This window comes from Lissotriton vulgaris, chromosome 2_1 (genome assembly GCF_964263255.1).
Source record: "Lissotriton vulgaris chromosome 2_1, aLisVul1.2, whole genome shotgun sequence".
NCBI lineage: Eukaryota > Metazoa > Chordata > Amphibia > Caudata > Salamandridae > Lissotriton > Lissotriton vulgaris.
Window position 1 is genome coordinate 150,773,043 of NC_141687.1, and position 25,955 is coordinate 150,798,997.

Sequence of the window (25,955 nt, forward strand, 5' to 3'; positions counted from 1 at the left end):
TTTGGGAGGAATCCAAGGAAATATCTCCATATTTCACAGCTTCATCGTTTAAAGCATCTACCTCGTTTCTCCATTGCTAGTGCTTATACTTCCGTGATAAGCACACATTGTGAGAAGTTGGCCTGATATATGATGTTCACTAGTTCTAGTGACCACCTTGTATCAGTCCAAACAACCCTTATGGTGATTGGTTGTAAGTCAACCTTATAGACCAGCTATCCTAGTGGTAGCGTGGACAAAGCAGTCTTAGGCTAAACTCTTTTGGCATGTGAAGCCAGCTGTATTACCATATGTAAGCCCCTTGAACACCAAGTGAAAGGACAACACACAGGATATATATTCAAAATATATATGTATTTATTAGTACAAATAGTCCCCTGAACTCTTTATGAGCACAGAAGCAAACACGTTAAAACAATTCAATTGCTAAGTATACAAAAGTTTCACAAATATGGATAGGCCCGGGTGGCCCCTAAAACCATATACTAAAGAAGTGGTAAGGTCGAAAGGAAGTAAGGCCTAGGGCCTTGGGAATCGCTGGGGCTATGCTGTACTAACACAAGTTAGGAACTAGGAGGCCACAGGATCTGGTTTGCAGTGCGCAAAGTTAGCAGTTCACATTGAAATCAATGGATGCGTAAAAGTGTTAAAGGTGAAGGTAGGAAGTCTTCCGGTCAGTCTAGAACTTAACCCTTTGGAATCTGGACACTAGGCGAGTTAAACTACTCGGGGGCACCGGAGTGCCAGCGTTACCTAACCCACAGGAAGCGGGTTCAGTGGAGCCAAAGTGTGTCGGGATTCTGCAGGAGTTCAGATGGAGCCTTGGAGTGTTGATGCTGCAGGCGACCTGATGTGAAGAGTTCCAGTGGATCCAAGGGTGGATCTGAAGTGGTGAAGACCTGAAAGCAGAGGGGACAATGTTCACAGTCACTAGCCAGTGACCGGCGTGAAACCAGGAAGGAACCAGGCGTTGTCGGGTGCCAACAGGTGATGTCGTGGAGCTTGTCTCTTCAGCAGCGAGGACTAGGCGACGTTGACGACGACCAGGAGCCACTCACGAGCTGTCCCACGTAGACTCTAGTTGATGGCGGAGTCGGCTTCTTGATCGGAGCAAACAGGCCTTGGCTAATGCAAGCCACGCAGGACCATATGTAACCCCCTTGAACACCAAGTGAAAGGACACCACACAGGATATATATTCAAAATATATATGTATTTATTAGTACAAATAGTCCCCTGAACTCTTTATGAGCACAGAAGCAAACACGTTAAAACAATTCAATTGATAAGTATACAAAAGTTGCACAAATATGGATAGGCCCAGGTGGCCCCTAAAACCATATACTAAACAAGTGGTATAAGTACCACGAGTCGAAAGGAAGTAAGGCCTAGGGCCTTGGGAATCGCTGGGGCTATGCTGTACTAACACAAATTAGGAACTAGGAGGCCCACAGGATCTGGTTTGCGGTGCGCAAAGTTAGAAGCAGTTCACATTGAAATCAATGGATGCGTAAAAGTGTTAAAGGTGAAGGTAGGAAGTCTTCCGGTCAGTCTAGAACTTAACCCTTTGGAATCTGGACACTAGGAGAGTTAAACTACTCGGGGGCACCGGAGTGCCAGCGTTACCTCACCCACAGGAAGCCGGTGCAGTGGAGCCAAAGTGTGTCGGGATTCTGCAGGAGTTCAGATGGAGCCTTGTAGTGTTGATGCTGCAGGCGACCTGATGTGAAGAGTTCCGGTGGATCCAAGGGTGGATCTGAAGTGGTGAAGACCTGAAAGCAGAGGGGACAATGTTCACAGTCACTAGCCAGGGACCGGCGTGGAACCAGGAAGGAACCAGGCGTTGTCGGGTGCCAACAGGTGATGTCGTGGAGCTTGTCTCTTCAGCAGCGTGGACTAGGCGACGATGACCAGGAGCCACTCACGAGCTGTCCCATGTAGACTCTAGTTGAAGGCGGAGTCAGCTTCTTGATCGGAGCAAACAGGCCTTGGCTAATAGAAGCCAATCAGGAAACAGAGAAGGCTTCTCACTCTAACCAGCAATATGTGCAATATGTTGATTGTAGTAATCAATATCAATGTTATGGCCGATTTGGGTTCTCCAATCACCATCTTGGATCTAAGAACCTTCGAAAAATTTTGGAGCAATGTCTTACTGAAGCCTACTGATGTGAATCCAAAGGCATTTGGTGAATTCAATATCACTATGTGTGGTTATTTTGCGGATTCTATTAATTTCAGAGGTAGACAAATTTTTACAAAAGTATATGGAGCTGTTAAAGGTCGTGACATATTGGGCTGGCAGGATCAGGCGAAGTTGGGAATTATGCTGAAACCCGGGCATGCAGATCCAGTTGTTTTGGGTGAGCTTCCAATCCTCTCTGCTTTGGATAAGGTTCCTATAACTACTGATAACCCTATTTTATCAGAGTTACTAAGTAAATATGCCCCAGTGTTCTCTGATAAAGTTGGATTAGTTAATTGTTTTCAGCACAGCATTGTTCTTAAGGAGAACGCAGTTCCTGTTGTTCAGAAATGTAGACCCATTCCATTATCTGCTCGTGATGATCTTAAAAAAATGCTTTCAGACTTGTGTTCTCAAGACATTATTACGCCTGTAGAATCATCTGAGTGGGTTTCTGCTAGTGTCGTAGCACGTAAGAGTTCAGGCGAGATTCGTATCTGTGCTGATTTGAGGGCACTGAACCGTAATATCCTTATTGATTGCCATCCTTTGCCAAGAATTCAGGAAATGTTCGCGAATTTAGGTGGTAGCAGATATTTTACAACTATTGTCTTGAAATCTGCCTACCATCAGATTCCCTTAGCTAAAGATTCCCAACATTTAACCACTTTCATTTCTCCGTTTAGAATCTATATGTACAAACGCTTGCCATTCGGACTTGCGTCCGCTGCCAGTGTGTTCCAACGCCTTATGGATCAGTTATTTTCTAATATTGACGGCATACAAGCGTTTCAGGATGATATTTTGGTTCATTCTGTTACTTTAGAATCTCATTACAATCTTCTGGAACAGGTTTTGCAAAAGCTTGAGAGTGTTGGCATGACTGTAAATAAAAACAAATGTAAGTTTATTACTCAAGATGTAGATTACTTGGGTCATAATATTTCTATGCATGGTATAAAACCCAAACTGTCTTATCAATGCCATCAAAGATGCTCCTAGACTGCAAGATAAGGATGCTTTGAGGGCATTTCTGTGTTTGAGTGAATATTACGCTAGTTTTGTACAGAGTTATGCTTTGATTGTACAGCCTCTAAATGCTAAATACATTTGGTCTACTAATACGAAAGAGGCTTTTATTAATGTTAAGAAGTTGATTTTGGAAGCACCAGCTATTAGGGCATTCTCTCATGGTCAGCCTGCTATGGTCACAGTGGATGCTAGTTCTAAGGGATTAGGGGCTGTATTGTTCTTGATGGACAAGAATATACTATAGCTTTTGCTTCTAGAGTTTTAAATAGTGCTGAATCCAATTATAGCACAATAGAACGAGAGGCTTTAGCATGTTGTTGGGCAGTTGAAAAGTTCATGTATATTTGGGGTTCTAGATTTAAACTTTTTACTGATCATAAGCCTCTGATTTATATGCTAGGGGATAGTTTTTCTAATAGAGCTTTTTCCCGGTTAGTCCGATTGTTAGCTAGGTTACAGGAATATAATTTTGACATTAATTATATTCCAGGCGGAAAGAATGTTAGGGCGGACTGTTTGTCTCGTATTCCTTTGGATGTAACAGACACTACATCTGATGTGAAAGGTAATGATTTTGATGTTGTTTTTAACATAGGTGATCTGACACAATCTAGTAATATTTCTGAAAATGACTGGTTGACTGAGATAAAAATGATCTTTGTCTTCAAAGGGTTAAGAGATTTTTGGTACATGGTTGGCCTTGTGATAGGAGTATGTCAATGCAAGATAGATGTTTTGCGCAGGTTGCAGCAGATTTGTCTGCTGTAGACAATATTTTGGTTAGGGAAGCCAAAATAGTTCCTCCTGTGGGTATTCGTCCAAAGATCATTTCATTTGCTCATGATGGGCATTTAGGTACTTCAAGTACAGTCTGGAAGATTAAGTATACGTACTGGTGGCCTGGCATCGATGGACAAGTTAAGGATTTTGTGAATAAATGTCCTGAATGTTTGTGTTCAGATAAACGTTGGCGCCGGTCTACTTCACCTTTATGTCCTGTCGATTGGCCTTCTGGTCCTTGGCAAAAATTGGGCTTGGATTTTTCAGGTCCTTTTAATTTGCTTAGTTCTGAAAATAGGTATTTGATTGTGGTCATTGATTCCTTTTCAAAATGGCTCTATTTTTCGTTTGTTAAGAGGCCTGATTCTGGTTCTGTGATTAATTTTTTGCAACGCTTATTCATGGTTGAAGGTTTACCAGTGGAAATTGTGACGGACAATGGATATCATTTTGTCTCTTGTGAGTTTGAGAATTTTTTGGGTGAAGTTTCAGTCAAACATGTTTTGGTACCTTTGTACAGTCCTTCTTCAAATGGTCTGGTGGAAAGGGCTAACCGGTTGCTAAAGGATGGTATCCAAACCGCTGTTTCTAATAATCTAGATGTGTGCAAGTATCTTTGTCAGAAAGTGTGGAGTTATAATACTGCTCCCCATTCTACCACGGGGGTTTCTCCCTATTTATTGCTTAGAGGAGGAAAGCCAATTTCATTGCTTAATCCTGCTTGGTTAAAAAGTAAAGTAGGAGATGAAAGTCCGATTGTAGATTTAAACAAAGTTAGAAATCAGGTTGAGAGTAAACAAGCTGCATATAAGAAGAATTTTGATTTAAGAAAACATGTTAAAGTTACTTCGTTGTCTCCTGGTGACTGGGTAATCATAAAGAAACCTATAAGAATTACTAAGGGAGAATCAAAATTTTCTATGCCTGTTAAAGTTTTGAAAGTTTCAGAAATGGCTGTGATGTTACAGGATCGTGGTTGGTGGAATAGAAATGCTGTTATTAAAATATCTGAAGAACAAGCAAACATAATTCATGAAAGATCTGTCAAACAAACTGTTTCAAGTTGGTTTGATTTTGAGGTTATTCCTCAGAGGAGCAATATTGAGCATTGTGTTTCTTCTCATTCAACTGTAAATGTTGGGGAGGGTGATTCTAACAATGTTGTTCATGCAAATGTTGAAAATGTACAAAATTCTGTTGGAGATTCCGGAGATCATGCAACTATTAGATGTAGTTCTCGCATTAGGAATCCTGTCCGTTCTAATGATTTTGTTTATTATTAAATTTGTTGTTTTTTGTTGTTGTTTTTTTTACTTTCTGTGTATTATATATTATAGGGAGGGGGGTGTAGAGAGTGTGCTTCTTTGTGGTAGGCATGTTGCTCTGTGTCTATGTATTCTACATTCTACATTCTAGAATGGTAAAGATGCATCTTTCAGTCCTGTGGCAGTTCCTGATGTGTTCAGTCGTGGGTCTTCTCTATGGAATAAATCTAACTTCTTTTCAACTATTTTTTTGATAATTCTTTTATTTGGAGAAATGATTTCACTTCCTACAGTCATACAGTTTGGTGGCAAATGTAAGTATCCAAACTCAATGGCTTCAGGAGCCAAATTGCTAAGTTGAGCTCCTTGAGGTTTGGTGTCTGATTTCTCCACGGAGAAGCCTGGAATTGAGGTACAACTGTTGATGCAGAACTACTGAGAGTTCCAAAAGTGTGGTGTCCCATGGTTTACGGGCCCAAGTGGGATCTACCAAAATTAGTGTGAGCGATGTTTGCCTGAGCTTTCGAACCAGAAACGGAAGGAGTGGGAGAGGCAGAAAAGCATAGGCAAATATCTTTGACTAGTTGATCCATAAGACATTGCCTTTGGAGCGAGAGTGTGGGAACCTGGAATCAAAGTTTGGGCATTTTGCGTTGTCCACAGTGGCATACATATCTATTTGTGGGAATCCCCATTGTTGAAAGTATGGAAGGGGAACTTGGGGATGAAGTTCCCACTCATGTATTTGCTGCCTCCTTCTGCTGAGGAGGTCATAAATTTGATTGTTGACTCCTGGTAGGTGTTCTGCCAGAAGATGAATTCTGTGATGAATTGGCTTGTTCCAGATGGTCTGAGAGAGGTGTGACAGCTGGAGATAATATGTCTCCCCTTTTTTTGTATATAGTACATGGCTGTTGTGTTGTCTGTGCGGACTGAAAAGCGTTCAGCACTAGAAATACTGCTAGAAGCTCTAGATAGTTGATGTGAGACGTTTGTGCTGGTTGTCCCAGAGACCATGAATTGTGTAATTGTGGAGATGGGCACCCCAACCTGTGAGAGATGCGTCAGCTGTTAGCACGATCTGTGGAACTGGGTCGATGAAGGACTGACCTTTTGATACTCTTTGTGGGTTCCACCACTGCAGAGAGCGATGGGTGCGGCTGTCTTCCAACACTAGATATGTTAATTGACCCTGTGACGGATTCCAATGACTTGCTAAGCATTTTTGTAGAGGATTCATGTGTAGTCTTGCGTGAGGCACTATAGTGATGCATGACGCCATCATTCTAACAGTGGTACAAAAGTGGGTGGTGATGGACGGAGCATCTGAATTAATCAAACACTCACACCCAGTCAAAAGATCTGGGTTTAATCCATCACCGTTCTTTAGCCCACTCTGCCACCCCAGTTCAGACATGGCTATATGCAAATCAGTCTGACCCTGTGCCCCATGGGAACAGTCCAGCCCGAACTGCCAAGCCATGTCTTCCCTGGACCGGAAACAAGCTTCCGAGGACCGGTTTCTGGCATTCCAGCCGTCTTCAGCCCGGATTGCTTGAATCCAGGGGCAAAGTGAGCAAGGGACTCACGTCAGAGCATACCCTGCCACACTTATGGTGGCCAAAAGCGGTACAAAAGGGGGTGGTGATGGACGGAGCATCTGAATCAATCAAACACTCACACCTAGTCAAAAGATCTGGGTTTAATCCATCACTGTTCTTTAGCCCACTCTGCCACCCCAGTTCAGACATGGCGATATGCAAATCAGTCTGAATCTGTGCCTCATGGGAACAGTCCACCCCGAACTGCCAAGCTATGTCTTCCCTGGACCGGAAACAAGCTTCCGAGGACCGGTTTCTGGCATTCCAGCCGTCTTCAGCCCGGCTTGCTTGAATCCAGTGTGTTTGATTGATTCAGATGCTCCGTCCATCACCACCACCTTTGTGTACCATCATTCTAACAGTTGCATAAAGGTTTTGGCTGTTAAGGTTTGATTGGCCTGAAACTGTAATGACAGAGTTTGAATCAAAACCTTGACTGTCTTCTGAGACTTGGCTTACGAACAACAGTAACCCTGACCTAGCCACTGCTCTTCCACAAGGATACTCCATATTCAGGCAAGACAGACTTAAAGGACGAGGCGGAGGAGTAGCCTTGCTACTACGCAACTCCTTCAAATGCCATACCTTCACCCTCGACTCACTAAAAGGAACCGAATCCCTCGGATTCTCCATCAAACTCAATGAGTCCACCTCATTCTCAGGAGGACTTATCTATCGTCCACCAGGTACCGCCACCAAATTTTGAGATTCCCTCAGTGACACCCTCGGTCAACTCCTAATCAGATACCCGCATGTCACCCTGCTGGGTGATTTTAACCTGCACCTCGATTCCACAGAGGATGCACAGACACTTAACTTCCACCAAACATTGGAGATTTTTAAACTCCAACAAAAGGTTAAGCAACCCACCCACCTAGCAGGACACACCTTAGACGGGGTCTGTACCAACCTCCCCTCTCTAGAAACCCACACCCCAGTCCCACAAATCTGGACCGACCACAATCTGATCCCATTCCTCATCAGAACCCCCCAGTATATAAACGCAATTAAACCTTGCTTATCTTCAGAGAACCAGGTCAACTGGAAAAATGTAGAAGAAGCCTTTAAACTCAATCCTACCCTTGAGACCCAGATCCCCAACATGACTGGAAACATGGAACAAGACTCCCAATCCTTCCACAACTGGATATCTCACGAAATTAAAATCCGTGCCCCACCCAAACGCATCAGGAAAACAGGTACAAAAACAAAAACTAAAACTAAGGCCCCCTGGTTTACACCAGAAGTAGCCAAGGCTCACCTGCTTTGCAAAAAAGGAGAACGCAAATGGCGAAAAACATATGATAGCACGGACAGAAACTCATACGTCCAACTAAGGAAAAGCTACCACACTACTATAAAAAACGCCAAAAAAGAATTCTACACCAGAACCATTAGTGAGGCCAAACAAAAGCAAAAAACCCTGTTTGCAATAGTGAAATCCTTCACCCATCCTACAGCCTTACAGTCTGAAATACCTCCCTCTCAAGATCTCTGCGACAAAATAGCAGATTTCTTTGAAGAGAAAATCAACCTTATTCAGAAGGACTTCCCCCCCATACCAACGTTCCCAGTCCCCCTCCAGACAGGAACATGAAGAAAACACCACGGCTCACCTAAAGACCTTTTCACAGGTCACCCTTGCACAATCCAAGGAAGTCATTCTAGCATGCAAGTCAGGCGCCCCCTCCGATTCCTGCCCTCCTAGTATCCTGCATCAACTGATTGACACTGTCAATCCTATCATAAATGAAATAGTGAACACCTCCCTCAGTACTGGTATAATGAAAAAACCAAATAAACCCCCTTCGGACCTGACCAACCTCCGCCCTATCTCCCTCCTCCCAGTCTTGGGTAAAATCACAGAACAAATAGTCTACAGGGAACTCAAAACCCATCTGGAAACAAATAATATCCTCCACCCCCAACAATCAGGATTCCGTGCACAGCACTCAACAGAAACAGCCTTGATTGAGTTGACTGACTCCATAAAACTTCTCCAAGATCAAAGGAAAAACGCCGTACTGATTTTGTTGGACCTCACGGCAGCGTTCGACACAATCTCCCACCTCATACTCCTAGACAGACTTAGGGACATTGGTATCTCTGACCTGGCATTGGATTGGATAATATCTTTCCTTTCCGAAAGATCACAATCCATTAAACTAGGACCTTTCAGCTCTGTAGAGAAAAAGATTCGATCAGGAGTCCCACAGGGTTCTATTTTAAGCCCTTTGCTCTTTAACGTCTACCTTATACCCCTTATCTCTCTGATCGAATCATACGGTATCACTGTTACATCCTATGCCGACGATACCCAACTCATAGTCCCGCTTGAGGAGAACTCCACGACTGCCGAACAAAATGTAACAAACTGCCTGAAAGATGTTTTCCTGTGGATGGAAACCAACCATCTCAAGTGTAACACAGGGAAGACAGAGATCCTCCCCATGGGGAAAAACGTCAACTTTTGTCCCCATCTCTGGTGGCCAGAGGACTCCACAGCCCCCCCCCAGACCGTCGTTACTGCAAGAAACCTCGGAGTCACCTTTGATACTGACCTGTCCTTTGACCAGCATGTCAGGACAGTGGCAGGAAGCTGCTTCGGAATCATTAAATCCCTCAAAAAAAAATTTGATGTCCTACCAATTGAAGCCAGAAAGACGGTAACCGTGGCGCTAATCCTATCGCGCATAGATTACTGTAATGGCCTCCTGGCAGGTGTGAAAAAAGCCACACTGAAAAAACTACAGAGTGTCCAGCACTCGGCTGCTAGGCTGGTGCTTAAACTCCCCAGAAGATCTTCAGCCTCCACCGCCCTAAGAACCCTCCACTGGTTGCCCTTGCACAAAAGGATCAAGTCAAGTCAAGTCAAAAAATTTATATAGCGCGCTACGTACCCATAGGGTCTCAAGGCGCTTGAAGAGGGGAGGGGGGTTACTTGTCAAATATCCACGTTTTAAGTTGCTTTCTGAATGCTAGGTGGTTCTGAGTAAGGCGAAGGTAAGTAGGAAGTGAGTTCCATGTTTTAGCTGCCAGGTAGGAGAAGGATCTACCTCCCATGGTGGTTTTGTTGATGCGAGGTACAGTGGCAAGGGCTTGGTTGGATGATCGTAGCTGGCGGGAGGGGGTGTAGAAGGACAGTCGTGTGTTGAGGCATTCGGGTCTGATTTCGTAGAGTGCTTTGTGTGCGTGGGTTAGGAGCCTGAAGGTGATCCTCTTATTGACGGGGAGCCAGTGGAGGTTTTTCAGGTGATCAGAGATATGTTCTTTACGCGGGATGTCTAATATGAGCCTGGCTGAAGCGTTCTGGATTCGTTGGAGTTTTTTCTGGAGTTTAGCGGTAGTACCGGCGTAGAGGGTGTTTCCGTAGTCCAGTCGGCTCGTGACCAGAGCGTGGGTGACCGTTTTCCTAGTTTCGGTGGGGATCCAGCGAAATGTTTTTTTGAGCATGCGAAGAATGTTGAAGCAGGATGAAGAGACGGCGTTGACTTGTCTGTTCATCGAAAGTGAGGAATCCAGGATGACGCCCAGGTTCCGTGCGTGGTCCGTCGGGATGGGTGCTTTCCCAAGGGCTTCTGGCCACCAAGAGTCGTCCCAGGCAGAGGGGGAGGAACCTAAGATAAGGACTTCTGTTTTATCTGAGTTCAGTTTCAGACGACTGTGTTTCATCCATTCGGCTACTTCTTTCATTCCTTCGTGTAGGTTAGTTTTGGCGGTGCTAGGGTCATTGGTGAGTGATAGGATCAGTTGAGTGTCATCCGCGTAGGAGATGATGTTGAGGTTGTGTTGGCGTGCGATGGCCGCGAGGGGGCTCATGTATACGTTGAAAAGGGTGGGACTGAGTGAGGACCCTTGGGGTACGCCGCAGATGACTTCAGTGGCCTCTGAGATGAATGGTGGGAGGCGGACTCTCTGGGTTCTTCCGGTGAGGAACGAGGTGATCCATTCCAGTGCTTTTCCTTGTATTCCGATGTTTCTGAGGCGCTGTAGAAGGGTGCTATGGCAGACTGTGTCGAAGGCTGCGGAGAGGTCAAGGAGGATGAGGGCGACTGTGTCTCCATTGTCCAGGAGAGTTCGAATGTCGTCTGTTGCTGCGATGAGGGCTGTTTCAGTGCTGTGCTTGGCACGGAAGCCGGATTGTGAAGAGTCGAGGGATTTGTTTGTTTCGAGGAAGGCGGCAAGCTGGTTGTTGACCGTTTTCTCGATGACTTTGGCCGGGAATGGAAGGAGTGAGATGGGGCGGTAGTTTTTGAGTTCGGTGGGGTCAGCTGTGGGTTTCTTCAGGAGGGCGCTGAGTTCGGCATGTTTCCAGCTTTCCGGGAAAGTTGCGGAGTCGAGGGAGCAGTTGATGACGTCTCGGAGGTGCGGTGCTATGATGGAGTTAGCTTTGTTAAAGATGTGGTGAGGGCATGGGTCTGTCGGGGATCCTGAGTGGATAGAGTTCATCAGACGGATGGTGTCCTCAGTGGAGATTGGCTTCCAGTCATTGAAGGTGTTCAAGGGGGGTGGGGGTTCTGCAGGGGGATGGGTGGGTTGGTCTTCGGGTTGGTTGTCGAAGCTGTTGTGGATGTCTGCAATTTTGTTGTGGAAGAATGAGGCTAGGGAGTCGCAGAGGGCTTGAGAGGGGGTGATGTCGTTGGAGTTGGCTGAGGGGTTGGTAAATTCCTTGACGATGTTGAATAGTTCCTTGCTGTTGTGGACGTTGTTATCTAGTCGGTCCTTGAAAGCGGCTTTCTTGGCATTTCGTATCAGTTGGTGGTGTATGCGGGTGGCGTTTTTGAAGGCGTCTTTGGTGCTGGTGGTTGGGTCTTTTTTCCAGGCCTTCTCGAGGGAGCGGCAGAGTTTCTTTTTTTATTCAAGATCCTAACCGTTGCTTTTCGGGCATTCAACCACACTGGCCCCAAGTACCTAATCAAACGCTATCCCCACTACAACCCACATAGGACCCTGAGATCCTCCAACAACAACCTACTAACACTAGCCAAGTTCAACCTGAAAACCAAAGGGGGTAAAACTCTTACCCACCTATCCTCCAAAGCATGGAACGCCATGCCCCAGCATCTGAGATCCCTGACCAAGGAAAGCCAATTCAGGAAACAACTGAAAACATGGATCTTCAGCCTATCTTACGAGTATGTGCGGGACACCATCTAATCCTGCCTAATTTCATCCTCCTGCACACCTTCCAGTCAGCGCCAGGATGCTTCTTCCGAAGCGACAGTCGCGCTTTATAAATACCGATTCCAATTCCAATTCCAATATTGAGACTTCTGGCAGCACTGGGAGAGGCTAGACTTGTGTGAGTGTTGAGAGTCACACCCAGATAAGATTGAATTTGTAAAGGCTGTAGAACTTTGTGGATAACAGAGAGGAACTTCTTGGGGATCTCTTTAACACCAATAAGGATGTTGCCCATCTCCCAGTGCCATCGATAAAAACTGATGGACTCAAGAACAAATTTGTACGTCCTGATCATTCTCGACCTCTCCGCACCCTTCTACACTGTCTCCCACCGAACGCTCACCGCCAGACTCCACGATGCCGACATAGGGAACCGCACCTTGACTGGCTCCGCTGCTTCCTCACCGGCAGAACCCAAAGAATCAGACTTCCACCCTTCCACTCCGAACCCACAGAGATCAACTGTGGAGTACCGCAAGGATCATCGCTCAGCTCCCACGCTCTTCGACATCTACATGGCCCCCCTCGCTCCCCTCGCCGGCATCGTCAGCAGCACGGACTCAGCATAGTATCCTACGTCGATGACACCCAGCTCATCCTTCTTGCTTCTTCTATTAGACGTTTCAGATGTTGCTTCTGGAAATCAAAAGTTCCAAAAACACTCTCTGAAAAGTTTGAGGCATTCAATATTCAATAAAAAAGAAGGATCCTATCACATTATGAGATCATATTTATTCTAGAGTATATATAGCTTGTTGAATTCTCTTCCTAAAATGTGATAATCCTGGGGATTATGTTTTCTTTCTAAAAACACGCAAACAGTTAAATTATTAGGGAAATTATTTATAAAAGGGACACTTAGAATTATTTGTGCTAAAAATAAATCATGTTAATGATAGTTTTGTTTTATCATTGATGACTACACCAAAGTTGGTTAAATACTCAAGCAAATGAGGAGACACCAGGCAGCATGTAGCCTGTCATCTTGAGAGATTAAACATATTGGCAACAGCTGCATTATATTTAAATTTGTATGGAATTTGACCAGTGTTCGAAATAATTGTACAGTTGTTTGGGTGACAGAAAAGGATATGAATTGCCACTAGACTGAATATGACAGACATTTCCTTTAAAATAACGACAAAAATAATTTCGACAGGTGTGAGAATGTCAAATGTGCCAATGAATACCGCTTGTAATGTTCTATTTCCGAGTTAGAACTCCAAAAAGCAGAGATTTACTTCAACCCATCGTTTCGTATTCGGGGTACTAGAGGAAAATTATTACTAACTTGATGCCAAAGCAGGCTGTCATCCTATTCCATTTCGAGCTGGCAATTTTTCCACTGCTTAAAATGTAAATTGTGATATTGGTGATCGCAGTGCTGCTCAGAAGCCTGCAGCTGATGCACTTAAACCAATACAAAGGCTTTGTAGTCTTGAATCCACCTCATGCTTTTTTACCAACTACCAGATACCCCCTCTCCTAGTTATCTCACTTGTGGAGGTCCCTGCTTTCTCCCTGTGTAATGGTTTTACTATCTTTCTTTTCCTCCATCTTTCCGATCTGTATGCTGTTCCCTCTCTTGAACTCAGTAAATATATAATGCAGAAAAATAAGTGACAGTTTCCAAAAATAATTGCAGTTGGCCGCCACCGGCAACATATAATCACTGAATATTTCTATATGAAAAAGAATAGCCAAATTAACACTTGCTTATCGGTCACCATCACTGGTTGAATCATATAAGACAGTATCACATCACCAGGAACATTTGAAGCAGATATCTTTGCATGGCATACACACATGTCAATAACCAAAGAACCAAACGATTTAATTCCCTGAAGGAGATGTGGAGTTTACTTTCTTACCTCCTGTTTTGAAGGGTTATCTTGTTGATGAATCCCATTGGCTGAACCAGAGTTTGCAGAGATCTATCACAAAGCATGTTTACATGTGAGAAACATTATTCAGTATTCACATGGGCAAACATTTTAAAAGCTTTTCTGAGCGAGCCTCAACGGGAGATAATACATAGGCTTGCAAATGTCACCAAACATCAACCAGGTCAAAAGAACTGAATACAGGTACCACAAACTTTGACAAACGAAGGAGTACATTAAAAAAGTTGGCATAATGGTGTAGACCACAGGTTCGTTCTTGTAATAATGTGGAGATTGTGTTTGAACATTTAAAATAATATATATATATGAGTTTAATAAATGGTTACTATAAACCCTGTATTCAGTGCCAGGACTTGAAAATATTATCTTGTTTTTGTTTAGCACCGACCACAGCCCTCTGTGGAATGGATCTTTATAACATCAACCCAACAGAAATTAGGGTTCCCCACACACAGACAACACTTTCAAAATCTTTCAAAAGGTATTGTTTCTAGCTTTGCCACATATGAATTGTAGAACAGCCCAAAAGTGAATGCAAATATGTATTGCCTGTCAACACCACATAAAAGTGATTCCAGGTCTGTTGGCTCAGTGGACAAGTGCATACACTGTAGGGATCTGTGTTTGACCTTGTGGATACAGATTTTGATTGCGGTGCACCCATTAAGCCTTTCAATCTTCTGAGGTCAATAAAATGATTACCATTGAGTTGGGTAACAATAAACATGTGTAATTTAGTGTGACGATAACCTTCATGGTGAACGTGCGATATAAAACACACACATCTTACGGAGATACCTTTTATTTGTTCTGCTTTTGTTTGTATTTGTTACAGTAAGTGTCATCACACTGTATCTTGTCAGCTAATGGAGAGTAGCTGTGTTGTTATATGTGTCTGTTTGTTCCAGTATGGGCAATCAGACTACTGTTTGGGACTCTCAGTCCGGCCTGGTGTAGGCGGATGTATTTTGCGCTGTATATTTTTAATGGGTCAGAAAAGAACTGACAATTGACGCCATCTGAATTTTTTAGATCAATAAATTGATATTGGGACTAGTCCAGCATGCACCACATGGCCTCCATGAGACTGTGATATTTGGAGCAGTTTGCCTGCATGTCCCATACCTGTGACTTGTCCGGCGTGCACCTCATGGCCTCCATCAGTTTGTCCATCTGCTGGCTCTGCTCCATAGCGCTACGCAGGGCATCTTCTGTGCTAACCAGTCGATGCTGCAGCCGGAGGACCTCTGACTCTGAGGACGGGTCGATTAATGAGTAACGCCTTTGATCCAGTACTGAACGCTCTTTATCCTGAATGAAGAAATACAAATTAGTGTGCTGGTGAACCTCCAGCAAGCTGGGGACTACTGTCAACTGGGGCTATTGTTAACAATCAGAATCTACAACTTCAACGAGTGACTCGTATATAAAAAACACTTGGTTTTATTTGAATCTGAACTAAATTAGGAAGTGTCCTGAACTTATTAATATAGGTTTGGAAATTGCTAGCAGGCACTGTATATTGCTGTTTTAATTTTAACAAAAAACCTTATTGTTATCAGAGTGCAGCATTTAGAAATGGCTTACTCTAAGCAGGTGGGGTCCTTATAACAAGGACAACTGGACTCAATGGGTAAATATTCATGGTGCCAGGAGGCCTGTTTAAATGAGTCATTCGGTGAGTGATCTTAAAAGCCCCAGCAGATAGTTAGAGATGCAGCACTGGCCAAAGAGAACTGTCACTCTTCTCTACACTGCAAACCCTTTAAGATGTAGTGCACATTAATTACTAAATGAATTGTGAATCCAATGGATTCAATCAATTCATACTGCAAAATTGATCCAATCATCTACAATACTTGTACTTACAGGACGGTACACACAGCAAGTGGCTGCCGCAGCTGAGCAGAGTAACAATAGTTTATCTGCTTGTAGGTCTACTCGCTTAATGCCAAACAGCTGGCATCCAGTGGCTCGGGTCAGAATTGACCACATAAGTGTCTAAAGATGAACCCAGACCCCTTGCTGTCTTTCCAGTCCACATAGCACTGGCTAGCTGCTCAGTAATCGGCAAAACTGTTCCACTTCTCATCTACACTCAACCCAAACATTCCCAGCACTGCCAAAGAGACCAGCAGTCAGTAGGCTGCAGCCTGTTCAGGTTCTCCCTTAAGTACAGACATGTCAGTTGCAGTGGCAAAAACAACCACCCATTTGCAAAACCAATAGGTCTGGCATTGTACGCAAGCCTTTTGGCTTTTCAATCCATGTTTTGTTATTGTTTTTATACAACTTTATTGATGAGGGCCCTTGTTAACATAAAACTAATTTTCGAGGAGGTTATAGGGACAACAACTTCAAAAGTAGTGGTAAGGGCAACACACTGTGTAATTCCGCTTCCCCCAACCAACAGTGACTTACCTACACTTCCCCCTGATTATACCACACCTGTCGGGGAAGACTTCACCAATTTCTCCCCATTTGGCAATCTATAACATCAGACAAATAGGTTCTTGGAATTATCCAACATGGTTATTGCCTAGAGCTTACCAGCAATCCCCCTAACATTCCACCACAATCTTACAAGTTATCTTCAGAACACATACACTTGCTAAAACAAGAGGTCCAGTCCCTCTTACTAAAAGAGGCAACAGAGCCAGTTCCCATACAGTACCATGGATCAGGGATTACTCTCTATATTTTCTTTTCCCCAAAAAGGACGGTTACCTAAGACCTATTTTAGATCTGAGATAGCTAAACCACTACATACTGTCGGAGCATTTTTACATGGTGACACTTCCAACAGGTGCTCCCACTTTTACAAAAAGCAGACTTTATGTCTATTCTAGATTTAAAAGACACATATTTTCATGTTCCAGTTCATCCGGCTCATTGCAAATACCTCAGATTTGTGATAGCAGGCAAGCATTACCAGTTCAAGGTTCTTCCATTCGGAGTGACTACAGCGTCCAGAGTTTTTACCAAATGTCTGACAGTGGTTGCTGCGCATCTCAGAAGACTACAAATTCACGTCTTACCCTATCTAGATGACTGGCTCATCAAAGCCAGCACTTACCAGAACTGTCTGCAACAAACACAGATCACAATGAATTTACCATCAATGCACAAAAATCTGACCTGCATCCATCACAGATGCAGTCTTATTTTGGAGCTACTCTATAAACAAAGTCAAAACTCTTGCCTCCCCCAATGTAGCCAGAATACACAGCATTCAAGCTACCATTCTACAGTTACAATTCAACCAAGCATTAGCAGCCAGAGTGTTCATGCAATTACTCGGAATGATGGCGTCCTGCATCGCAATTGTACCCCATGTGAGGCTTCATATGCTCCCCCTACAGGAATGCTTAGCACATCAGTGGAATCGATCACAGGGTCTATTGACCGATCTAGCGTTGGTAGATGGCCGAACCCATCACTCTCTGCAGTGGTGGAACCTATCAGTAGGCCGACATTTCATCAACCCTGTTTTACAAATCGTGCTCACAGCAGACGTATCTCTGACAGGTTGGGGGGCTCATCTAAAAAATTACACAATACAAGTCATGTGGAGCAACAAGCACAGGACTCTCCACATGAACTATCTAGAGTTATTAGCTATTTTCCTAGCACTAAAAGCAATATGACAACAATGTATTATGGGCAGAAGCAAGGGGGGACGCACTCTTTTCAACTGTCAACACTAGCTCAAGCCATTTGGAATTGGGCGATCCATCACAAGATTTATTTTCTGGCAGAACATCTCCCAGGAGAAAACATCAAAATGCTGATAACCTCAGCAGGAGAAAACAACAAATTCACGAGTGGGAACCTCACCCTCAAGTCCTCCTTCCTTACTTCCGACAGTTGGGGTTTCCACAAATAGATCTATTTGTCACAGCCGAAAACACAAATTCCCTAAACTTCGGCTCCAGATACCCACACCTACTATCAAAGGGCAATGCTCTATGGATGAACTGGTCAGGAACATCTGCATATACTTTTCTGCCTCTCCCGCTCATTCCGTGGGTGGTTCGGAAACTCAGACAAACATCTCTCATACTAATTCTGGTAGCTCCCACATGGGCTTGTCAACCATGGTACACCACCCTGTTAGAGCTGTCACTAGTTCCACAGGAGAAATTACCCCTAAACTCCAGTCTCCTCACACAGAGCCATATAGAAATCAGATATCCAAATCGCAAACAACTGAATTTAGCGAGCTAGCTCCTGAAGTCATAGAGTTTGGTTACTTAAATTTGCCACCAGACTGTACGAATATTCTAAAAGAAGGAAGAAAGCCTACAACCAGAGCTTGCTATGCCGCGAAATGGAAAAGATTTGCTGTATATTGCAATAACAACAAAATCAATCCTTTAGATGCTTCTTTACAAAACATTATTTGTTACTTGTTTCATTTGCAACAAACAGGTCTGGCTTACAAGTCTACTCATTTGCACCTTGCAGCAGCAGCTGCATACTTACAAAGTAGACAACATTTGTCACTATTCAGAGTCCCAGTAATCAAGGCTTTCATGGAAGGCTTAAAAAGGATTCCCCCGGTCCCAGTATGGAATCTCCATATTGTTCTCACAAGGCATATGGATCCACCTTTTGAACCAGTACACAAGTGCCCTTTACAGTTCCTCTCATGGGAAGTTGCATTCCTCAATGCTATCACATCACTGAGGAGAGCTGGTGAGCTACAGGCATTAACATTAGAAGAACCTTTCTTTCAGCTACATAAAGATAGGATAGTTCTCTGTGCCAACCCAAAATTCATTCCCAATGTAGTTTCTGCTTTTCATATAAACCATTTGGCTGAGTTACCAGTTTCCTTTCCTTAACCTGATTCTATAGCAGAACGTGCTCATCACATGCTTGATGTTAAGAGAGCTTTACTATACTACATAGATACTCCAAAAGTATTGCGTTATCCCTACTGAGCCCCACTCTTTTTAATCTTTATTTAGCCCCCTCGTAAAAATTATAGAAAGGCATAGAGTCACTGTTGTGCCATATGCAGACAACAAGCAACTGGTGGTCTCGCTGTCACAGACATCCGAGGCAGCTGGAACAAATTTTGCTGCCTGCCTACGGGACTTATCATCTTGGATGACTAATAACTGCCTAAAATTAAATGGCAGCAAAACAGAGAGTCTAGTGGTTGGAAAATCTCCCCCTATCTTGTCATCGGCATGGTGGCCACAAATACTGGGCCCCACGCCATACCCAAGTAATAAGGTTAAAAACTTGGGTGTGTGGTTAGACTCCAATTTCTCCTTTGAGGCTCACACCAAAAAGGTGGCAGGGAAGTGCTTCAGAGTTTTGAGGGGACTACGGAAAACTCTGGATGGGCTTCCCATTTCAGGCAGGAAAACCCTAGTCCATGCGTTAGTAACATCCCACCTGGACTATGGAAATCCTCTATACCTAAGAGCTACTAACAAATGCCTTCATAGGCTTCAATGCATTCAGAACGCGGCTGCCCGCCTTGTCCTGAAGCTTTCCAGGAGTACCTCTACCAGGAAAGCTCTCTCTGCCCCACAATGGCTACCACTTAAGGAGAGAATACTCTTCAAAACCTTGTGTATTAACCACCACATCTTGCAGGGGAAAGGGCCTAGCAATTTACACAATCTGCTCACTCCCTTGACTCCAAATAGTCGTCTTAGATTGACCGGAAACTATTTGGTTAAGAACCCAAAAGTTAAATAAGCCAGAATGGGAGCCCGTTCCTTCAGCTATTTGGCCTCTAAGCACTGAAATGCATTTCCTCTCTTCCTACGTGCTGAATCATTAAAGTTACTCTTCCAGAAGAAATTGGAAACCTGGCTCTTCCATGCATAGAGCCCTCCTTTCCTGCTCCCGCCCCTTACATCTGACGAGTCTGTGCCTCAGGATGGGGACACACCAGTGGGTGTAACCATGCGCTTTACAAGCTTGCCTTTTAATATTAGATAGAACAAAAGACTTTCACAAAACAACTGCTTGTAGCATTTGCTCCACCCCACAAGGGCAATCCTATTTCAAAATCTGGTATTGCCAGATGGATTGTGAAATGCATTCTAACTTGCTATATTAAAGCTAAAAGAACTTTAACCATACCCCATAGAGCGCATTCCACTTGCAATATAGGGGTGTCAGTGGCCTTTTAGGCAACATCCCTCTAGCTGACATAGGTAAAGCAGCTACATTGTTTACACCACACACATTTACCAAACACTATTGTGTAGATGTGTTAGCACATCAACAGGCTAATCTAGGACAAGCAGTACTAAAAACACTATTTCAAACAACTGCAACATCTACAGGTTAGCCACCGCTTTGGGAGTATACTGCTTTATAGTCTATGTAAAGCATGGTTATCTACAGCACACATGCCTCGAACGGATAATGTTATGTTCGAGGCATGTGAGCTGCAGATCCTACATTTAGCAATAGATCGCCACCTGGTGCTGGGCTCGGATGATTGTAGGTTGTTGTCTTCTTGGAAGAAGTCTTTGTAGTCACGAGATAGGTGACTCCTCCCTTGGACAATACTGTGCATGGTCATCGACTCCATCCTCAGATTGGTTTTTTTCCGCCACTGGGTTCGGATGAAAGTTTTCCGCTCCGGCTAGAAAATACTTTTTTCTGCTTTTTTGGAAGTGAGAAACTTCAAACAAACTTCTTTCGCCATCGAATAGACTTTCGACATCACCAGCTACAATCCGGTGCATCGACGTGGGCCGTTGGGCCCATCGGTGCTGTGCGGCCTACGCCTCATGGACAGAACTCCATTCAAGAGATGCCCAGTATGTCGAGCAAAATTCCCTCAAAGCGACCATCACGAGGTTTGCAACCTCTGTCTCTGGCCAGAACACGACGAGTCGACCTGCACAGCCTGTGCCTCCTTTCGATCGAAGAAACCCATCCGGGATCGGAGGGCCCATCGACACAAAATGAGGAGATCAGCACCAGCACCGGAGGCCATCTTTGAAGAGGAGATCGTCGAAGAAGACGTCTCTGAGGACGAATATCCAATCGAAGATATCTCTGAGGACGAGGCTCCACACGGTGCAGAGGAGGACTCGCCTGATCTCCAGATTATATTGGGGGCATAGGATTCGGACTATTCGATTCCTTCTCGACAACCCGCGAGTACATCTGCCCCTGCACGACAGACATTACCCAAACAAAAGGCGACGGTCAGCACTCCGCCCATGGGGCCCAGTTGAGACCGAAATTTGCCCTCTAACGCCCCGCCTTCGGGCCCGGCTCCGAGGAAAAAGAATACGCCTTCCGGTGCCTCGGCACCAAAGAAACACCATGTGCCAGTTACACCTCCTCCATTGGCACCGAAACATCCTTCAACACCGAAGGACTCGTTGGCACCGAAAATAAAAAACCCTTCGGTGCCCAAAGACAAGGACACTTCGGCACCCGTGCCGAAGCCAAAACCTGTACCAGAACCAAAAGCCTATCTAGTGGTTGGGTCCTAAATTATCCTTTGTGTTAGTCCCTTTTCTCTCTTTCTTTTTTTGGGGGCCTGGGCATTGACTGTACCACCATTTGGTGCCTAATCCAGCCTCTCCTGACGTCATACTCCCCTCCCTGGAAGCTTCCACGTGTGGTTGCCATCTTCAGATTCTTTTTTTCTTTAGTATATGTTTCAGTTTTTTTTTTCACTTCTGCTCCCTCATCTCTTGGGGAGTGGGGTGAGTCACCTGAAAATTCAGAAAGTTCTTCACACTGCAAAACTAGTCCTTCAGGTAAGAAACCATTTTGTTTGGCAGTGTGAATCTTTTCTGGATTCACATGCTGTGCATTGATTTTGTTGCATTTATTTTCCTTATCCTTGTGGTGGCTGGGTTGGAGATGAGTTTGAGCTTGTAAATAAATGCATCAGTGCTCGCTGTCCCACTTCCGCTTCCTTGTACATCTGTAAGTCAATGCAGTAGTGTTTTGTGAACGTGTGCACTGATTGGCCAAGTGGCTGCAATGCATATGTCATACAACTGGATATTTGCCATGAAGGCTATTGTAGCTCTTTTAATAAGTGTAGAGTGTGCTCTTGGCTTGATAAGTACTTGTATGCCAGCTGTTGTGTGACACATCTGGATTGTCTGAGTAATCCACCTTGTGATGGTGTTTTTGGGACCTAGTTTCCCCTTGATACTGTCTGCCAAAGACACAAAGAGTTGTTTTTCTTTCCTGATTGATTTTGTTTTGTAGGTCTATTTCAGCTTGAGTCTTTGGCTTTTGGAAGAAACTAGGATTGTCTGGTTTATGTGAAAATGTGATATGACCTTTGGTAGGAAATGTGGGTCTGTCTTCATGACTATCCTGTCTTTGTGCATTTGTATGTATGGTTCTTGGATAGTGAGCGCTTGCGACTCACTAGCTCTTCTGAGAGATGTCATTGTGAATAAAAACGCAGATTTAAATGTGACCAATTTTAAAGAGGCCCTGCGAAGTGGCTCAAAGGGTTTCCTTATCAGTAGAGTTAGCACAACATTTAAGTGTTAGTGCAATTCTGGGTCTGGCTATTCTTTTTGATCCCTCTGGGAATATTTTTATTACCGGGGAATTGAAGACACCTATGTGACCTCTTGTGTAGACCACTATTGCTGCCAAATGTATTTTTAAGAATGCATGATTTAAGTTGTTGTCTAGAGGGCTGCCATTGTGCTCTCCAGAAGTTCTAGATGTCTGAACTCTTTGTCTTTAGGAGCCAAGCTGCTAAACTCAGGACATTGGGTTCTGGGTGTAGAATTCTCCCCTCTTTCCATGGTAACCCTGGTAGTTTATTCACATTGTTCTGAGCTATCTCTATTAGGTCTGAGAACCAGGTTTGTCTTGCCCACTGTGGGGCAAGGAGTATTAGTGTCATCTGTAATTGTCTGCATTTGTTGATTACCAATGATAACAGGTAGATCAGGGAAATGTGTAAGCAAATCTCTCTGAACAGGTTATCGACAGAGCATTCCCCAAATGGTGTTGCTGTGGATGTCTGGTTTCGAAAGACTAGCATTTTGCGTTCTCTGGTGTTGCGAAAAGGTCTATTTCTGGTTTTCCTCATATTCTGAAGATCTGTTTGAATACTGTCTAATTTAGTTCCCACTTGTTTGAGGTGGATGCTTGTCTGCTCAGCTTTTCCGCTTCCACACTGTCTTTTAAGGGTAGATGTATTGTTGATATAGTTGTTTCTGGTTGGCCAACAGACAGATTTCTTGAACTCGTTTTCAAAGTAAGAAGGATTTTGTTATTCCATGCTTGTTGAGATAGACCATGTTTGTATTATCTGTTTGTATTAGTACTGATTTTACCCACAGCTGATTCTGAAAGGCTTTTAAGGCTAGTAACACAGTTTTCAGTTCCAATACATTTATGTATTGTACTGCTTCCTTTATTCTTCAGATTCCTATGATTTTGAGTTTTACCATATGAGCTCCCCACCCCATACGCGAAGCGTCCGTGGTAATGATTACTTTTGGAGTTGGAGAGAATGAAGGGTCTTCCAGTTGCTATATTTGTTTTGTTCCGCCACGCTATTGCCTCCTGTACTCTTTGCATGACAACCACTAGATCTTCCCAACTCTCCATGGCTTGTGACCATTGACTTTGGACCCATTCCTGAATTGGTCTCATATGTAGCCATGCATATGGTATTTTAGGTATGCAGGAGGCCATTTTTCCCAGCATCTTCCCCACAGTCTTTGCTGTCAGAGACTAACCCATCTGGTATTCGTGAGCTTCATGCAGCAACAATACTATCCTCTTCTCATAAGGGTATCCCTTTGCTTCTGTTTAGTTGATCCTTGTTCCCCGGAAGAGCTTTTCTGTTCTGGATTGGTTGATGTTTTTTCACTGTTTATTAAAAATCCTGGCTTGTAGAATGTCGATATCAATGTATTTATGTGGTTTCTGCACTTGTGTAATGAGTTTGCTTTTACCAGCCAGTAGTCTAGGTAAGGATATACGTGTATCCCTTGTCTTCTTGGATGTGCTGCAAGCACTTTGAATGGATATTGCCTTCAGGTCTACAACGAAGAGCAATAATTTTTTATGCTTGTCATTCATCGGGATGGGTAGGTATCTTGTAGCGTCGTCATTTCGAATTTTTGTGTCGTTATGAACTTGTTTACGAAACGGAGGTCCAGTATAGGACGTAGAAATCCATCTCGCTTTGGTATTAAAAAATATGTAGTTGTTCCCCCGGTTGATCTCTTTTTTTGGGCACTCTCTCTATTGCCCTGTTTTGTAGTAATTCTTTTTGTTCTTCTAGCAGTCTGTTTTTTTCTTCCTTTGTGTAACTACACCCTTTGGTCCCATTACTGGTGGCTCCTTGACTAGTTCTATGCAATATCTGTACTTGATGATGTTGAATATCCACTTGTCTGAAGTGACCTTTCTTTACTCCTGGAGCAAGACTCCTATCCTCCCCCCACCAGTGTTGTGAGTGTGTACGTTGGTGTTTTGAGTCTCTTACTGGTTGGTCCGGCCACCCCTCTTTGTGGCTACAGTCTTACTGTTGCTCGTCCCCATAAGGGTTGACGCAGTGGTGTCTGGTACTGCCATTGTTGAGTAGCCATTTGTGTTTGGCTTATACCTTGAAAAACTTGTGGTGTGTGGTGGTACCTTGGAAGCTCCCTCTACCTACTGGCCTCCTTGTAGGTTTCGTTTATCACCATAGATGCCTCCTGAACTGCAGGGCTCCCATTAATTTGACTGTCATTTCCTTTTTAAGTTGCTGCAGGGTTTCATCAACTGCATTGCCAAAGACTGGTTCTCCATTGAAAGGGGTCTTAATGATGTTTGCTTGGATCTAATTTTTGAAGCCCTACATCCTTAGCCAGGCATGTATTCTTAGAGTGGTCCCCACCATCATCTATCTACGTGCTGTGTCTGCAGCCTCTAGTACAGATTTTAAGGTGTTGGCAATATTTTTCCCTTCTTTTGTGAGTGGCGCTGCTCTTCTCTGGCATAGCTCAGGCAGATGTTTCTTCAGCTCTGCCATCTCCTCCCAGTGCTGATATGCATACCTGTTGTGCAGGACATTAGAATTGGATATCTGCCATTTTTTCACAGCTCCCCTTTCAAATGTTCTTCCCACCAGGTCCATCTTCTTACTTTCTTTATCCAGAAGTGGTTAGGAGGCAGTGGGGACCTTTGCCCTCTTTCTTCCCATGACAGCAATAATAGAGTCTGCTGGTACAGTCCCTCAAACATAAGGAGGGCCCTTTGAAGAGTGTTCATATTTCTGTTCAGTCCTAGGTGTTACTGACCTGTATGTCCAGTATGATAGGGAGCATGGGTAGGTATTGACTCCTAATTTGGGATGGTAGTAATGTCTCAAATAAAATAAAACATGATTGAAATGTTCCTTCCTCAAGTTGTACACCATACTTATCTGGAGCTCTTTTTCCGAGCTAGTTATAGATGCTGATGTTGTCTAGAGGTGAAGGCCTCGTTGACTAAGTATATATCCTCTCCTCTTGTGAATCAGTCTGGAGGTCCTGCTATTGAGTTTCGGTCAGCAAGATTTTCGACACTGAGGCACCTTTTTGTGTTTTTGACTTTATTGATTGAGTCTTGCCACCAATCTGATTTTTCAACATTACCTGTGAATGTTTTAGGTGTTCAATGTTTTCTTCGACATCGATACCTTGAATTCAGCATCTGAGCTCTCTCCTCCTTCAGTGATACTGTCTTCCTCCTTGCTCGACAACCCCAAGTCTCTCCGCGACGGAGACTCCTTCTGTCTTTGCTTGGCATAGTTTGCTTACCTGCTTGTCTCTGGCCTTTAAGGTCTTTGGGTTGAAGTCTGTGCAGGCCTCACAGTTGTCACTACTATGGTCTATTTGAAGGCAAAGGTGGTTATCTTTTTGTGCAAACTTGTGATGCCACTTCGGACAGAATTGAAAAGGTGTGCTTTCCATGGACATTTTCTGTTGTTCCCTCGATGTGACGTCTTGATAAACTTTAAATCGGGTGACTGGAGAACCGTCAGCAAAGCTTC

The 25,955-nt window shown here is 44.0% G+C and overlaps 1 protein-coding gene across 5 annotated transcripts in view; it reads right to left on the bottom strand.

The window, feature by feature from the left end:
- CLIP2 (CAP-Gly domain containing linker protein 2) overlaps positions 1-25,955 on the bottom strand; it is a 385,636-nt gene that overhangs the window by 6,376 nt on the left and 353,305 nt on the right. For all 5 annotated transcript variants that reach the window (XR_015308346.1, XM_086954601.1, XM_086954599.1 and 2 more), the window contains 2 exons: positions 15,077-15,262; positions 13,919-13,981 (listed from right to left, as the gene is read on the bottom strand). Coding sequence is in view for 4 of the 5 variants with exons in the window: in XM_086954601.1 (XP_086810727.1) it covers positions 13,919-13,981; positions 15,077-15,262 (249 nt within the window). In the remaining variant the exon portion in view is untranslated. The remainder of the gene's footprint in view (positions 1-13,918; positions 13,982-15,076; positions 15,263-25,955) is intronic.